The following is a 15,638-nucleotide window of genomic DNA, read 5'->3' as shown; positions in this document are numbered from 1 at the left end:
GCGGAGGGGGGCAGGTGGAAAGAAGCATTCTCTCTCACCCAGTTCCTAAGTGCTGGGGTGGTGTGAGGAACCAGCCAGACAAAGGCTACACTGGAGGCTTAGCTCCCAGGCTGGCCCTTGTGGCTGCCTCATTTTGCTCTTTCCCCTACCTGCCCATCATGGCCTCTGGTTTTTTAGGTAGTTTCCCTGGCTATGTGAGGATAGGGTTACATAACTGTGTCTCTGTTAGCATAGCTCCTGAATGCTGGGTAGAATGATGGGCATTCCCTCCTACTTGTCCACCACCCATATCCTCAGGGACACACGCAGAAAAATAGCACTCCCCCCTCCCCTCCCCACCCCCCCCCCCCCCGCCACCACCACCACCACCACCACGCACAAATACACAGGGAGATGCTCACAGATTCACAGACTCACAGCTGCTTGCCAACAGTTTCACTTTCCCTTGTTTTGCTCTGCTTTCCAAAGGGGGTGGGACGGGAGTTGTCAGAGAATCTCCCCTTCCTCCACACCCCCTCCCCCCACCCACCCCCATCCTTCTGCCAGCCACCATGTTCCAGGGAGCCTCCTGGGCCTTGGAAGTTGGGAGCTTGTTAGGGAGCCTGCATGTCCTGGGCTTCACTAACGTTTTTGCCATGATTGGGGGTGATTAGGGGAGTACCCAGAACTCATGGAATGGCAGCTTGGTTCTAGAAGGTTCTGGGAGCCTCACTCTAGTCTTGTGCAAGCAACTATAAAAATCTGGGGATAAGTAAAGGCCTAGGAAGGGCTGGTTGGAATTGGTCCATCCCAGACTTTTTTTTTTTTTAACTGTGTTTGGAGCCCTGCCCCAGGCAGGAAGTCTCAAAGCCTGTGCTGAACTGGGGGCTCCTTCCAACAGACTCTATCTAGGTTCTCTCCAGCCATCGTGTAGGCAACAGCAGTAAGATTGGACCAAGGAATGGGACCCACAGCTACTGTTCTTAGATTCTCTAGCCATCATCCTGTGGCCCTGGGCCTGCTGTGACATTCTCGAAAGACTCCTTTCCGCTCCTATTGATGCCTCGGAGATGGGAGGAGAACTTACACCCAATGTGAGGTTGGGGGTCTTTAGCCTCCCTCCCTCTGCTGAGTACATCTGGGTTGAGAGGCCCTAGGGTTGGGGACTCCTTTTCTGGGCCTGGGCAGGCCTGCCTGGCCCTTTCTCCTTCCCAATGGGGAGTCAGAACCTCTCCCCAGCTTGTCCAGTGGTCAGTGGGTCAGAAGACACCCAGCACGGCTGGGCAGTGCCAGGCTCCAGGAAGACTAACCTTGGTCCCTGCTCACAGGCTGGCCAGGCCCCCAGGAGGTGTGTGAACCACCCCGTGCAGTGTTTGCCCAGCAACTCTGGGCATGCAGCCACTAGGGCAGCACCCACATAGTGGTTGGCCTCAGGAGGCCTGAGGGACTCAGAGCTGGTGCCTGTCCTCCATGGGACATTGGACACTTATGTGTTTTCAGGAGCCGGGGGCCCCTACCTAAGCTTGGGAACCTAGAGCTAAGGTCCTGGGGCTAGGGACAAGCAGGCTAGGGTGTGGGCCTGACTAAGGTAGGGCTCTATTCCCCTTCAGAGCCCCACCTGTCCCTGAGTCATGCTAGAAACACCTGGCAGCCTTCCGGCTCGGGCCAAGCCAAGCCGATTTCCTGCCTTAAGTGAGGACAAAATCCCAGTCCCCACCCACCCCAAGCTGTAGGTACAAGGTGTATGGGGTTTCGAGGCTCAGCTCCACATCTACTTTTGCCTCCAGGGCTACTAATCAGTGCTGAGGTCTCAGGACTGGGTTAAGCCTCTGTGGTCTGATGGAGCCTTCAGAGGCTCCTGCTTCGAGGAGTGCCCTCCGGGCTGGTGAGGGAGAGTCCTAAGCAACTAGGGCTGGCTACTGAGCCCCGTCTGCACCTCGCACTCAGCTCCAACACCACGAGTTCATACCCTGGTGTACTGGTTTCCCAGAGCTTCCACAGTCCTGCCCTGGAGCGTGATTGCAGCCCCCAAAAACACCCCCTTGCTAAAAGCAGGGGAGAGGTTAGTACCCTCTAGCTTCCAGAACTTAGTTCTGGCACCCAGGCTGTAGGGGTTTGGTTTATGCCTTTTGTACCCTGAAGGGGGGTATAGGAAGCAGACAGGACTACAGGCAGACCTTTGGAGTCTAGGGAGAAGGACCATGTCCCCAACCTTGTGCTGGCCAATTAACTCCAGCATTCAGCCCCTTATGCAAGTGGGGAAACCGAAGCCCAGAGGAGACAGGGTTTGCTGAAGTGCACACAGAGAGTCAGAGAAGAGCCAGCAGGGGGCAGGAGAAGACTCTTGCGGAGCTGAGACTTCCAACTGGGCTCTCCTCTTGAGGGTCTATGCCTTGGACCAGAGACCTTTTCCTTGAGCCTGTTTCCTCATCTGTGAGATGTACGGTGTGGGCCAGGCACCGTGGCTCATGCCTGTAATCCCAGCACTCTGGGAGACCAAGGCGGACTGATCACAAGGTCAGGAGTTCGAGACCAGCCTGGCCAACATCGTGAAACCCCATCTCTACTAAAAATACAAAAAATTAGCCAGGGGTGGTGGCGAGCACCTGTAATCCCAGCTACTCGGGAGGCTGAGGCAGGAGAATCTCTTGAACCCGGGAGGTGGAGGTTGCAGTGAGCTGAGATCACACCATTGCCCTCCAGCCCCAGCAACAGTGTGAGACTCTGTCTCAAAAAAAAAAAAAAAAAAAAAAGATGTACGGGGTGGTTGTGAGGATGGAATGGGGGTAACTCACCATCAAGATGGGCATGGCAGGGTGGGGCAGGGAGAATGAGGAGTGGGCCTTCCAGCCTGGGCCTTCTCCCTGCCCTTGCTACACTGAGAGCCCTGTGGGGGCAATGTGGGATGGTAACCGGCAGGCCCAGGGCCTTCTCCAGTCAGGCCAGGTGAGGGGTGAGAGTGTTGGGCTGCTGTGGCCACTGACAAAGGCCCCAGAGGGTCGGGGTACAGGGCTGAACCCTGACTCCTTCCCTTCCCTGACCTTTCCCAGCCTGGCCTGGAAGCCCTCAGCCCCAACACCAGCTGCCGCCACTTCCCTCTGCTGGTCAGTAGCAGCTTCTCACGTGTGGACCTATTCAATGGGCTGTTGGGACCAGTACAGGTCACTGCATTGTATGTGACACGCCTTGACAACGTCACAGTGGCGCACATGGGCACAATGGATGGGCGTATCCTGCAGGTGGGTCCTCATCCCCACAGTCCCCTGGCCCTGGGTCCTTGTCTCCATCCCCATTTTGCTCACATCTGTCCTGTCCTAGGTGGAGCTGGCCAGGTCACTAAACTACTTGCTGTATGTGTCCAACTTCTCACTGGGTGACAGTGGGCAGCCCGTGCAGCGGGATGTCAGTCGTCTTGGGGACCACCTACTCTTCGCCTCTGGGGACCAGGTGAGGTGGGCAGGGGCAGGGCCTGGGGCCAGGGTTGTGGGATCACAGACTCTCCATCCAATCCAGGGAGGCATTGACATACAGGCCCTACCACCCTAGCCTACAGTGTACTGGGAGGGTCTATAGGGCCCAATCTCTCCCTCCAGGCACCCCTGAGTCACCTGTGTTTCACCCACAGGTTTTCCAGGTACCTATCCGAGGCCCTGGCTGCCGCCACTTCCTGACCTGTGGGCGTTGCCTAAGTGCATGGCGTTTCATGGGCTGTGGCTGGTGTGGGAACATGTGCGGCCAGCAGAAGGAGTGTCCTGGCTCCTGGCAACAGGACCACTGCCCACCTAAGCTTACTGAGGTATGGCTTCCCTGGCAGGGCACAGGTAAGAGTGGGACAGGCTGGGCCTGGGGTGGTGGTCAGCAAGTCTTGATCACAATCTTTCTCAGGTCTGGGGGGTGTCCTTCATATCTACAAGGAGGGCATTCTTGTCAGAGGGGATGCCACATGCAAAGACTTGGAGGCAGGAAAGTGCTTGAATGCAAGTGACTCCAAATGGCTGGAGTGTGGGGCAGGCAAGGGGTATGGCAGGAGACTTTGGGGAAGCAGGTGGGGCTGAGAGAGCCCAACCCCACATGAGGACTCAGGCTGTTTCCCCCATTTCAGTTCCACCCCCACAGTGGACCTCTAAGGGGCAGTACAAGGCTGACCCTGTGTGGCTCCAACTTCTACCTGCACCCTTCTGGTCTGGTGCCTGAGGGAACCCATCAGGTCACTGTGGGCCAAAGTCCCTGCCGGCCACTGCCCAAGGACAGCTCAAAACTCAGGTACAATCTGGTCCCTCCCCTCCCTTTCCCTGAAGGGGACAACCAAGCAGCCCCTTCCCCATGAGACCCTGTTCTCTGCTTATCAGAGGCAAGGGGGGATGGGGGAAGCTGCAGTGGTTCTGACTGCTTTGTGTCTGGGGAGATGTCTCTGTCCCTTTTTGAGCTTTCATGTGCCCTTCCTGTCTGTTCACTCATGGACCAGCCAAGGTTAATCTCTGCCCCACCAGAACCTTCCTTCCATGGAGGGAGGCATGGGTGGAGAAATGCCATTCTCTGGCTCAGAGGAGCCCTGTGGCTTGTGGCAGGCATGCATCTAGGCCTGTGTAATTCCTGGCTGACCTCAGGGGTTCCCCTGGTGCCCCAGACCAGTGCCCCGGAAAGACTTTGTAGAGGAGTTTGAGTGTGAACTGGAGCCCTTGGGCACCCAGGCAGTGGGGCCTACCAACGTCAGCCTCACCGTGACTAACATGCCACCGGGCAAGCACTTCCGGGTAGACGGCACCTCCGTGCTGAGAGGCTTCTCTTTTATGGTGAGGCTACCTTGCCCTGTCTGTGCCCTTGGCCAGTGCATGGTACGGGAAGGGAGGGGCTTGGAGTGGAGGACCTGCCTAAGCCACCTCTATGTCCTCTTAGGAGCCAGTGCTGATAGCAGTGCAACCCCTCTTTGGCCCACGGGCAGGAGGCACCTGTCTCACTCTTGAAGGCCAGAGTCTGTCTGTAGGCACCAGCCGGGCTGTGCTGGTCAATGGGACTGAGTGTCTGCTAGCACGGTAAGTACCACCAGGCAGGCATGGGAGGCCACAGGGTTCTATCCAGGTGGGGACCCGGATTCTGTCAGGATGGAGGGAAGAGTGCTTGTTACATGGTCAGTGTGGTGTGGAGAGCAGGTCCAGGAAGAAAAGACTACTGCCCTCTTCAGCCCAGAGGCAAGAGAGCCCATCACAGAGTCCAATGGCTCCAGCCAAGGCTGTGGGGAACCTGTTCCCTCTTTACCCTCTTGGGATGTCTTCCTGGGACCACCTTATTTTCAGACAGACCATGGAGTGGGGCAGGTGGGAGAGATAACAGACGAACTGGGAGAGGTCAACAGGCCCCTGGAAGAAGTGGGCCTGGCCATCACAAAGGGGGTAACCTTGAGCCCAATCTCTTGTTCCTGTAGGGTCAGTGAGGGGCAGCTTTTATGTGCCACACCCCCTGGGGCCACGGTGGCCAGTGTCCCCCTTAGCCTGCAGGTGGGGGGTGCCCAGGTACCTGGTTCCTGGACCTTCCAGTACAGAGAAGACCCTGTCGTGCTAAGCATCAGCCCCAACTGTGGCTACATGTAAGCACTGCCTCTTTGCCCACTCTGGCCTCTGGGGAATGAGAGAGCCAGCTTTGGAGAACACCCAAAGCCTACCACCCTACCCTCTTCCACAGCAACTCCCACATCACCATCTGTGGCCAGCATCTAACTTCAGCATGGCACTTAGTGCTGTCATTCCATGACGGGCTTAGGGCAGTGGAAAGCAGGGTGAGTGAGTGCTGGCCAGGAGGGAGGAAGGCTGGATGAGTTCCCTGAGCTGCAGCCCAACCTCGTGCTGGGCTGAGGCGAGGAGCAATCACAGGTGGGGTTCCTGGCTAATCACTCTCATATTGGTCCCAGCAGTGTGAGAGGCAGCTTCCAGAGCAGCAGCTGTGCCGCCTTCCTGAATATGTGGTCCGAGACCCCCAGGGATGGGTGGCAGGGAATCTGAGTGCCCGGGGGGATGGAGCTGCTGGCTTTACACTGCCTGGCTTTCGCTTCCTACCCCCACCCCATCCACCCAGTGCCAACCTAGTTCCACTGAAGCCTGAGGAGCATGCCATTAAGTTTGAGGTAAGTGTAAGGGATAGGGGCAGGGGCAGTTGGGGATCTGAAAGTAGGGGCCAGCCTACTGGCTGGTCCTCATGACCCTCTCTGCAGTATATTGGGCTGGGCGCTGTGGCTGACTGTGTGGGTATCAACGTGACCGTGGGTGGTGAGAGCTGCCAGCACGAGTTCCGGGGGGACATGGTTGTCTGCCCCCTGCCCCCATCCCTGCAGCTTGGCCAGGATGGTGCCCCATTGCAGGTAGGCAGCCCAGCTGGACCTCCCTGGGAAACACGGGCAGAGGGCCTACAGGCTGGGCCTGAGTTGCCACCTGCCCCCAGGTCTGCGTAGATGGTGAATGTCATATCCTGGGTAGAGTGGTGCGGCCAGGGCCAGACGGGGTCCCACAGAGCACGCTCCTTGGTATCCTGCTGCCTTTGCTGCTGCTTGTGGCTGCACTGGCGACTGCACTGGTCTTCAGCTACTGGTGGCGGAGGAAGCAGCTAGGTGAGTTCTCTGCTCCTACCTTTAATCAGCCCCTACCCCCAACCAATGGCATCTTCAAGTCCCTGCATCCTCTCTCTGCCCAGGACTTAGGGATCTAAGTCTTCCCCAGAGGGGTTGGCCCCTAGGAGCTTGGAAAGCCAAGCCACCAAGGATTCTCTTTCCACAGTTCTTCCTCTCAACCTGAATGACCTGGCATCCCTGGACCAGACTGCTGGAGCCATACCCCTGCCTATTCTGTACTCGGGCTCTGACTACAGAAGTGGCCTTGGTGAGATAGTGGAGGCACGAGAAGCTAAAGCCACCCCCTGTCCCTACAAGCTCCTCACTCCCTCTCCCCACAGCACTCCCTGCCATTGATGGTCTGGATTCCACCACTTGTGTCCATGGAGCATCCTTCTCCGATAGTAAAGATGAATCCTGTGTGCCACTGCTGCGGAAAGAGTCCATCCAGCTAAGGGACCTGGACTCTGCGCTCTTGGTTGAGGTCAAGGATGTGCTGATTCCCCATGAGCGGGTGGTCACCCACAGTGACCGAGTCATTGGCAAAGGTGTGGGGGCCAGGTGGGGCTGGGGCAGAGATGGAGTCTCAAGATAACATAGGCTAGGCCAGGCGTGGTGGCTCACGCCTGTAATCCCAGCACTTTGGGAGGCCGAGGCGGGCAGATCATGAGGTCAGGAGATCGAGACCGTCCTGGCTAACACGGTGAAACCCCGTCTCTACTAAAAATACAAAAAATATTAGCCAGCCGTGGTGGCAGGTGCCTGTAGTCCCAGCTACTTGGGAGGCTGAGGCAGGAGAATGGCATGAACTCGGGAGGCGGAGCTTGCAGTGAGCCAAAATTGCACCACTGCACTCCAGCCTGGGCGACAGAGCGAGACTCCTCCTCAAAAAAAAAAAAAAAAAAATGACATAGGCTAAAGGGACAGTTGGAACAGATTCTGCTCTAACCTTCTCACCAACCTGTGTGACCTTGGGTATACCACTTAACCTCTCTGAGCCTCCATTTGCTCATCTGTAAAATGGGGATGAGAAAAGTTCTGTCTTCAGTGGGTTCTGGTGTGGATCAATCAGGCATAGGAGGATTGTAGCCTCTGCCATCAAGTGGCTGCTGTTTGTTTTTGGTTTTATTTATGGTTTTGTTTTTGGTTTTATTTATGGTTTTGTTTTTGTTTTTGTGACAGGGTCTCACTCTGTTACGCAGGCTGGAGTGCAATGGCACAATCATGGGTCACTGCAGCCTCGACCTCCCCAGCCTCAGGTGATCCTCCTGCCTTAGCCTCCTGAGTAGCTGGGATTACAATCATGCACCACCATGCCTGGCTAATTTTTTGTTTGTTTTTTGTAGAGATGGGCCTCGAATCATGTTGTCCAGGCTGGCCTCGAACTCCTGGACTCAAGCAATCTGCCTGCCTAACCTTCCCAAAGTGCTGGGATTACAGGCATGAGCCACTGAACCCAGCCTGTTTTATTATATTTATTTTATTTTATTTTTATTTTTATTCTATTTTATTATTTTTTTTTTTGAGACAGAATTTCACTCTTGTTGCCCAGGCTGGAGTGCAATGGCGCGATCTCGGCTCATTGCAACCTCCTCCTCCCGGGTTCAAGTGATTCTCCTGTCTCAGCTTCCTGAGTAGCTAGGATTACAGGCGCCTGCCACAACACCCGGCTAATTTTTAGTATTTTTGGTAGAGATAGGATTTCACCATGTTGGCCAGGCCAGTCTCGAACTCCTGACCTCAGGTGATCCACCTGCCTCGGCTTCCCAAAGTGCTAGGATTACAGGCATGAGCCACTGCCCCCAGCCTATTTTATTTTATTTTATTTTATTTTATTTTATTTTATTTATTTTTTTTTTTTGAGAGGGAGTCTCGCTCTTTCACCCAGGCTGGAGTGCAGTGGCGCGATCTCAGCTCACTGCAAGCTCCGCCTCCCAGGTTCATGCCATTCTCCTGCCTCAGCCTCCCAAGTAGCTGGGACTACAGGCGCCTGCCACCGTGCCCGGCTAATTTTTTGTATTTTTAGTAGAGATGGGGTTTCACTGTGTTAGCCAGGATGGTCTCGATCTCCTGACCTCATGATCCACCCGCCTCAGCCTCCCAAAGTGCTGGGATTACAGGTGTGAGCCACCGCACCCGGCCTATTTTATTTTTTCAAGATGGAGTCTTGCTCTATCACCCAGGCTGGAGTGCAGTGGTGCAATCTCGGCTCACTGCAACCTCTGCCTCCCAGGTTCAAGCAGTTCTTCTGCCTCACCCTCCCTAGTAGCTGGGATTACAGGTGCCCGCCACCACACCTGGCTAATTTTTGTATTTTTAGTAGAGATGAGGTTTCACCATGTTGGCCAGGCTGGTCTCAAACCCAAACCCCTGAACTCATGATCCGCCTGCCTTGGCCTCCCGAAGTGCGGGGATTATAGGTGTGAGCCACTGCACCTGGCCTATTTATTTTATTTTATTTTTTGAGATATAGTCTCCCTCTGTTGCTCAGGTTGGAGTGCAGTGGCACAATCTTGGTCACTGCAACCTCTGCCTCCTAGGTTCAAGCGATTCTCCTGCCTCAGCCTCCCTGAGTAGCTGGGACTACAGATGCACACCACCACACCCAGCTAATTTTTTTTTTTTTTTTTTTTTTTGTATTTTTAGTAGAGACGAGGTTTCACCATGTTGGCCAGGCTGGTCTCAAACTCCTAACCCCAGGTGATCTGCCTGCCTTGACCTCCCAAAGTGCTGGGATTACAGGCGTGAGCCACTGTACCCAGCCTGTTTATTTATTTATTTATTTTTGAGACAGAACCTCGCTCTGTCACCCAGGCTGGAGTGCAGTGGCATGATCTCGGCTCACTGCAACCTCTGCCTCCCGGATTCAAGTGATTCTCCTGCCTCAGCCTCCTAAGTAGCTGGGGTTACAGACGTGCACCACCAAGCCCGTCTAATTTTTGTATTTTTAGTAGAAATGGAGTTTCATCATGTTGGCCAGGCTGGTCTCAAACTCCTGACCTCAGGTGATCCGCCCGCCTCGGCCTCCCGAAGTGCTGGGATTACAGGCGTGAGCCATCGCACCCGACCCTGCTTTATTTATTTATTTATTTATTTTTATTTTTTTGAGACAGAGTCTCACTCTATTGCCCAGGCTGGAGTGCAGTAGTGCAATGTCGGCTCACTGCAACCTCTGCCTCCTGGATTCAAGCATTTCTCCTGCCTCAGCCTCCTGAGTAGCTGGGATTACGGGGGCCTGCCACTGCCACCACACCTGTCTAATTTTTGTAGTTTTAGTAGAGACGGGGTTTCACCATGTTGGCCAGACTGGTCTTGAACCCCTGACCTCAGCTGATCCTCCCGCCCCAGCCTCCCAAAGTGTTAGGATTAAAGGCATGAGCCTTTTTTTTTTTTAAATTTTAAAAAAAGACAGCATCTCACTATGTTACCCAGGCTGGCCTTGAACTCCTGGGCTTATGCGATTCTCTTGCCTCAGCCTCCTGAGTAACTGGGATTACAGGCACACTGCGCTTGGCTTCTGCTGCTTTTCTTTGAGGGGGATGGAGTCTCTCCCTGTCTCTCAGGCTGGAGTGCAGTGACACGATCTTGGCTCACTGCAACCTCTGCCTCCCGGGTTCAAGCTATTCTCCTGCCTCAGGCTCCCAAGCAGCTGGGACTAGAGATGGGGTTTCACCATATTGACCAGGCTGGTCTCAAACTCCTGACCTCGTGATCCACCCGCCTTGGCCTCTCAAAGTGCTGGGATTACAGGTGTGAGCCACTGCAGCCAGCCCTGCTGCTTTTTTAAAATGTCAGATTGGGCCGGGTGTGGTGGCTCACACCTGTAATCCCAGCACTTTGGGAGGCCTAGGTGGGTGAATCACAAGATCAGGAGTTTGAGACCAGCCTGGCCAACATGGTGAAACCCAGTCTCTACTAAAAATACAAAAAAATTAGCTGTGTGTAGTGGCAGTTGCCTGTAATCCCAGCTACTCAGGAGGCTGAGGCAGGAGAATCACTTGAACCTGGGAGGCAGAGGTTGCAATGAGTTGAGATTGTGCCGCTGCACTTCAGCCTGGGCAAGAGTGAGACTCAGTCTCAAAAAAAATAAATAAAAATTTAAAATAAATAAAATGTCAGATTGGCCAGTTTAGTGCTCTGAGGTCTGGTTGCCAATGAGGATGTGTGTTGTGAGCCTTGGGTCCTGGATCCCCTCTCATCGACTCATTATCCACCTCACACCAGGCCACTTTGGAGTTGTCTACCACGGAGAATACATAGACCAGGCCCAGAATCGAATCCAATGTGCCATCAAGTCACTAAGTCGTAAGTGGGGCAGAAGATGGGAAGGCAGAGTGAGGGGCCTCAGGCTGGGAGGATTCTTTTTCTCTGTGTTCCCACCTTACTGAGTGACCCTGAGCAGGAGACCTTCATTTCCCATTTCCCCATCTGAGCCTTATAAAGGGATGCCCTGCCCTGTGCCTGACTTGCGCTGCTCTGCAGGCATCACAGAGATGCAGCAGGTGGAGGCCTTCCTGCGAGAGGGGCTGCTCATGCGTGGCCTGAACCACCCGAATGTGCTGGCTCTCATTGGTATCATGTTGCCACCTGAGGGCCTGCCCCATGTGCTGCTGCCCTATATGTGCCACGGTGACCTGCTCCAGTTCATCCGCTCACCTCAGCGGGTCAGTGTTCATCTGGCTCTGGGTTGGGGGCTGGGCAGCAGCTGGAGAAGGAGCTGCTGTGCCCTTGCCCACCAACCCACCTGTGCCCCCAGAACCCCACCGTGAAGGACCTCATCAGCTTTGGCCTGCAGGTAGCCCGCGGCATGGAGTACCTGGCAGAGCAGAAGTTTGTGCACAGGGACCTGGCTGCGCGGAACTGCATGTGAGAGTCCAGAGTAGCTGGGGTGAAGCAAAGGGACAGGGCATGAGGGTGTGCGGTGCTCAAGGCCGCCTCAGGGAAGGGCCCACTCCAGCCTTGTCCTCCCCTCTCTGCACCTTACTTTTTTTGTCTGCCCAGTGCAGACTTGGACTGGACACTGGCTTTGAAATTTGGCCAGGTGTGGTGGCTCACGTCTGTAATCCCAGCACTTTGGGAGGCTAAGGAAGGCAGATCATGAGGTCAGGAGATCGAGACCATCCTGGCTAACACGGTGAAACCCCGTCTCTACTAAAAATACAAAAAGATTAGCCAGGCGTGGTGGCGGGCCCCTGTAGTCCCAGCTACTCGGGAGGCTGAGGCGGGAGAATGGCGTGAACCCAGGAGGCAGAGCTTGCAGTGAGCGGAGATCGCGCCACTGCACTCTAGCCTGGGTGACAGAGCGAGACTCCGTCGCAAAAAAAAAAAAAAAAATTCTGTAAGGGCCTAGAACAGGTGGGTTCAGGGCCTGGTAAGGGCCAGTCCTAAGTGTGATCCTCTCCCTACCCTTAAGGCTGGACGAGTCATTCACAGTCAAGGTGGCTGACTTTGGTTTGGCCCGCGACATCCTGGACAAGGAGTACTATAGTGTTCGACAGCATCGCCACGCTCGCCTACCTGTGAAGTGGATGGCGCTGGAGAGCCTGCAGACCTATAGATTTACCACCAAGTCTGATGTGGTGAGGCCCCACCTGCCCTACAGTCCACATGGCTTTGGCACCCAAGGACACTGGGCCTTACCCATTCAGCTCTGAATGATCTGAGCCCAGGGAGTCCCCAGGGTAGATGACCCCCACAGCCCATCTGCCCACCTCTTGGGCAGACGTAAGATGGAATCTGACACCTGCCAGGGCTAGAGGAGGCTGGGAACTCACTGGCTCCTCACAGATAATCCAGGGCCTGCCCAGCCCCAACTCTGGGTAGGATGAGGTAGTGGGAGGAGACAGAGGAAAGACACGGGTGATGTATTGAGGAATGAACTCTCAGTGGAGGGTAGGGTCTTCCATTTCCAGCTGAAGGACTCTGGGAGGTAGAAGCCCTAGGGGACCCACCTGCCCCCAAATTTGGAGTGAGTTGAGTCCCCTCACCTCCCCCTTTCCACAGTGGTCATTTGGTGTGCTGCTGTGGGAACTGCTGACACGGGGTGCCCCACCATACCGCCACATTGACCCTTTTGACCTTACCCACTTCCTGGCCCAGGGTCGGCGCCTGCCCCAGCCTGAGTATTGCCCTGATTCTCTGTGAGTATGTGGAGGTGGTAGTGGGGAGGGAACTGGGCCCCAGAGACATGGAAGAGACAGGAGACAGAGCTCCTGCCTGGCTTCCGGACTGAACTTCTGGTTGACTAGGAAAGGGACTCTCGCTGGGCCTCAGTTTCCTCATCTGTGAACTGGTCCCACCCTCATGCAGAGTAGGACCCTGGGAGGACCTCACAGTTGCCATGGTAACAACATTCTGAGCTCAGAGTTGGGGTTGAGGCCCGTGGTTTGATTTTCCCAGTGCTCCTCCTACCCGACTCCCACTAACGGGGTCTGCTTTCCACCTTTTCCTCTCATTTAATCTCGAGGAAAGATTCCATAACCCCCACAGCAACCCCCTCTGGATCTCCAGGTCAGGTGTTTTCACTGTATGTGGTTTCAGATTCCCCATTCCTGGAGGGATGGCGGCAGCTGCATTGTCCTCAGTGCCTATGGGGTGGGTTCGGTGCTGAGGTTCAGCTTCATACGCAGCAGGTGTGCCTGAGCTGTGGCTAGGTCTGCTGGGTTAGAACAGAGAGAACCAGGACATAGGTAAAAGTAGTTAACGCCTCCTGTCTCAGTCTGTGCTCCAAGAAGGATGCGAGTAGCCCTTCCTCACAGTCCTACCTGCCTTGGGTTTGCTCTTACTATTCACTTCTTTAATTCACTGCCTACCCGTATCCAGATTGGGCTCCTGGAAACAGACTCAGCTGGAGATTTATGTACGGGGATTTACTGAGAGGTTGGGGGCAAGGGAAGAAGGACTGGGCAGGAGAAATGTCACAGAAACTGCAGCCCATCCCACAGGGACTGCTTGAACTGGGATGACCCACCAGAGTTTTCTGAAATTGAGACCAACAGGCTAGGTCTTTGTACCAGGCATTAATCAGTTACTAGTCACAGGCTGTCCCTGGTGAGGGGATGTGAGCTTGGCAGAGGCAGTTCTCTTCTGCCTAGGGCAATTCCTAGAGAAAGCCTCAGTCAAGAACCATCAGCAGGCAACACTCCTAGCCACTGGGAAAGTAAAGGGGGATCTGGGTGGCACACCATAGGGTCCACTTCAGCAGTCCAGCCCTTCTCCTCTCTGGGCCTCAATTTCCTCATCTGTAAAGTGGAGACAACAGTACCACCCTCTGAGAGTCTGAGAATTATATGAGATATTGCGTGTAGGGTAGAGTATTATTTCAGGCAGAAATGACATCCCCAGGATAATGGGGCAGGCGCTAGGACCCAGCAGGTAAACCTGGGGAACCTCTGCTTCAGGACCAGGGTGCCACTGATGCTGCCCCAAATGCTCTTGCTTCAGAATTTTTTTTTTTTTTTTTGAGACAGAGTCTCGCTCTGATGCCCAGGCTGGAGTGCAGTGGTGCAATGTTGGCTCACTGCAACCTCTGCCTCCCAGGTTCAAGTGATTCTCCTGCCTCAGCCTCGTGAGTAACTGGGACTACAGGCGTGTGCCACCACGCCCAGCAATTTTTTTTTTTTTTTTTGAGATGGAGTCTCGCTCTGTTGCCCAGGCTGGAGTGCAGTGGTACAATCTCGGCTCACTGCAAGCTCCGCCTCCTGGGCTCATGCCATTCTCCTGCCTCAGCCTCCCGAGTAGCTGGGACTACAGGCGCCTGCCACGACGCCCGGCTAATATTTTGTGTTTTTAGTAGAGACGGGGTTTCACTGTGTTAGCCAGGATGGTCTCGATCTCCTGACCTCATGATCCACCCACCTTGGCCTCCCAAAGTGCTGGGATTACAGGCGTGAGCCACCACGCCTAGCTTCGCCCAGTTAATTTTTGTATTTTTAGTAGAGATGGGGTTTCACTATGTTGGCCAGGCTGGTCTCGAACTCCTGACCTCGTGACCTGCCCACATCAGCCTCCCAAAGTGCTGGGATTACAGGCATGAGCCACTGCCCCCGGCCACTTCAGGATTTTTAATTCCTGCTTTGCTGGACCCAGGCTTCCTTCCTGGAAGAACTGTGATGATGACCATTGTACCTCGTGAGCTGGGCCTTGTGCTTAGCACTTCACAGGCGTCAGCCTATATGCCTACTTCTCTGTGATCAGAGGAGGACCCAGAGGCACAGAGAAGTTAAGGAACTTGTCCAAGATCACATAGCCCAGGCCACAGGGCACAGGAGCCCAAGCTCTTAACACCTGAGGTAGTTCGACCTCTGCCAGGGTGGGGAGGCAGGACTGGAACAGTAATCATAGGGATGAGAAGAGCTGCCCCTGATTGGGTAGTGCTAGGTACTAGGTCCTGTCATCTATCCTCATCCCTGTGTGGCCTGCCAGAGGTTTAACAGCAAGTGGGTGGCCCAGAATCCTTGGGTGGAAATTGCCTTAACCTGACATCCCTTTCCCCCAACAGGTACCAAGTGATGCAGCAATGCTGGGAGGCAGACCCAGCAGTGCGACCCACCTTCGGAGTACTAGTGGGGGAGGTGGAGCAGATAGTGTCTGCACTGCTTGGGGACCATTATGTGCAGCTGCCAGCAACCTACATGAACTTGGGCCCCAGCACCTCTCATGAGATGAATGTGCGTCCAGAACAGCCACAGTCCTCACCCATGCCAGGGAATGTACGCCGGCCCCGGCCACTCTCAGAGCCTCCTCGGCCCACTTGACTTAGTTCTTGGGCTGGACCTGCTTAGCTGCCTTGAGCTAACCCCAAGCTGCCTCTGGGCCATGCCAGGCCAGAGGGCAGTGGCCCTCCACCTTGTTCCTGCTCTTTAACTTTCAGAGGCAATAGGTAAATGGGGCCCATTAGGTCCCTCACTCCACAGAGTGAGCCAGTGAGGGCAGTCCTGCAACATGTATTTATGGAGTGCCTGCTGTGGACCCTGTCTTCTGGGCACAGTGGACTCAACAGTGACCACACCAACACTGACCCTTGAACCAATAAAGGAACAAATGACTATTAAAGCACAAA

The 15,638-nt window shown here is 54.8% G+C and overlaps 1 protein-coding gene and 1 long non-coding RNA gene across 8 annotated transcripts in view; one reads left to right on the top strand and one right to left on the bottom strand.

The window, feature by feature from the left end:
* Window positions 1-3,071, bottom strand: part of LOC129532568 (uncharacterized) — a 17,726-nt gene extending 14,655 nt beyond the window's left edge. For both annotated transcript variants that reach the window (XR_008678334.2, XR_008678333.2), the window contains exon 1: window positions 2,775-3,071. This is a non-coding gene — a long non-coding RNA (uncharacterized lncRNA). The remainder of the gene's footprint in view (window positions 1-2,774) is intronic.
* The window catches only part of MST1R (macrophage stimulating 1 receptor), a 17,224-nt gene extending 1,586 nt beyond the window's left edge, over window positions 1-15,638 (top strand). The window contains exons 2-20 of one of the 6 annotated variants that reach the window (XM_004034168.4): window positions 3,030-3,218; window positions 3,298-3,426; window positions 3,605-3,775; window positions 4,082-4,242; window positions 4,607-4,772; window positions 4,876-5,012; window positions 5,402-5,563; window positions 5,659-5,752; window positions 5,888-6,097; window positions 6,185-6,331; window positions 6,412-6,577; window positions 6,744-6,845; window positions 6,919-7,125; window positions 10,802-10,882; window positions 11,060-11,241; window positions 11,334-11,443; window positions 11,991-12,156; window positions 12,581-12,717; window positions 15,078-15,638. In XM_004034168.4, the coding sequence (XP_004034216.1) occupies window positions 3,030-3,218; window positions 3,298-3,426; window positions 3,605-3,775; window positions 4,082-4,242; window positions 4,607-4,772; window positions 4,876-5,012; window positions 5,402-5,563; window positions 5,659-5,752; window positions 5,888-6,097; window positions 6,185-6,331; window positions 6,412-6,577; window positions 6,744-6,845; window positions 6,919-7,125; window positions 10,802-10,882; window positions 11,060-11,241; window positions 11,334-11,443; window positions 11,991-12,156; window positions 12,581-12,717; window positions 15,078-15,333 (2,973 nt within the window). In that variant the 3' untranslated portion in view covers window positions 15,334-15,638. Of the gene's footprint in view, window positions 1-3,029; window positions 3,219-3,297; window positions 3,427-3,604; window positions 3,776-4,081; window positions 4,243-4,606; window positions 4,773-4,875; window positions 5,013-5,401; window positions 5,564-5,658; window positions 5,753-5,884; window positions 6,098-6,184; window positions 6,332-6,411; window positions 6,578-6,743; window positions 6,846-6,918; window positions 7,126-10,801; window positions 10,883-11,059; window positions 11,242-11,333; window positions 11,444-11,990; window positions 12,157-12,580; window positions 12,718-15,077 lie in introns of all 6 variants that reach the window. The other 5 variants (XM_019024564.1, XM_004034167.2, XM_055382455.1 and 2 more) reach the window with 5 other exon arrangements.

The sequence above is a fragment of the Gorilla gorilla genome, chromosome 2 (assembly GCF_029281585.2).
Source record: "Gorilla gorilla gorilla isolate KB3781 chromosome 2, NHGRI_mGorGor1-v2.1_pri, whole genome shotgun sequence".
NCBI lineage: Eukaryota > Metazoa > Chordata > Mammalia > Primates > Hominidae > Gorilla > Gorilla gorilla.
The sequence above is the reverse complement of the archived record's forward strand: the minus strand, read 5'-3'. Positions and strand labels throughout refer to the sequence as shown.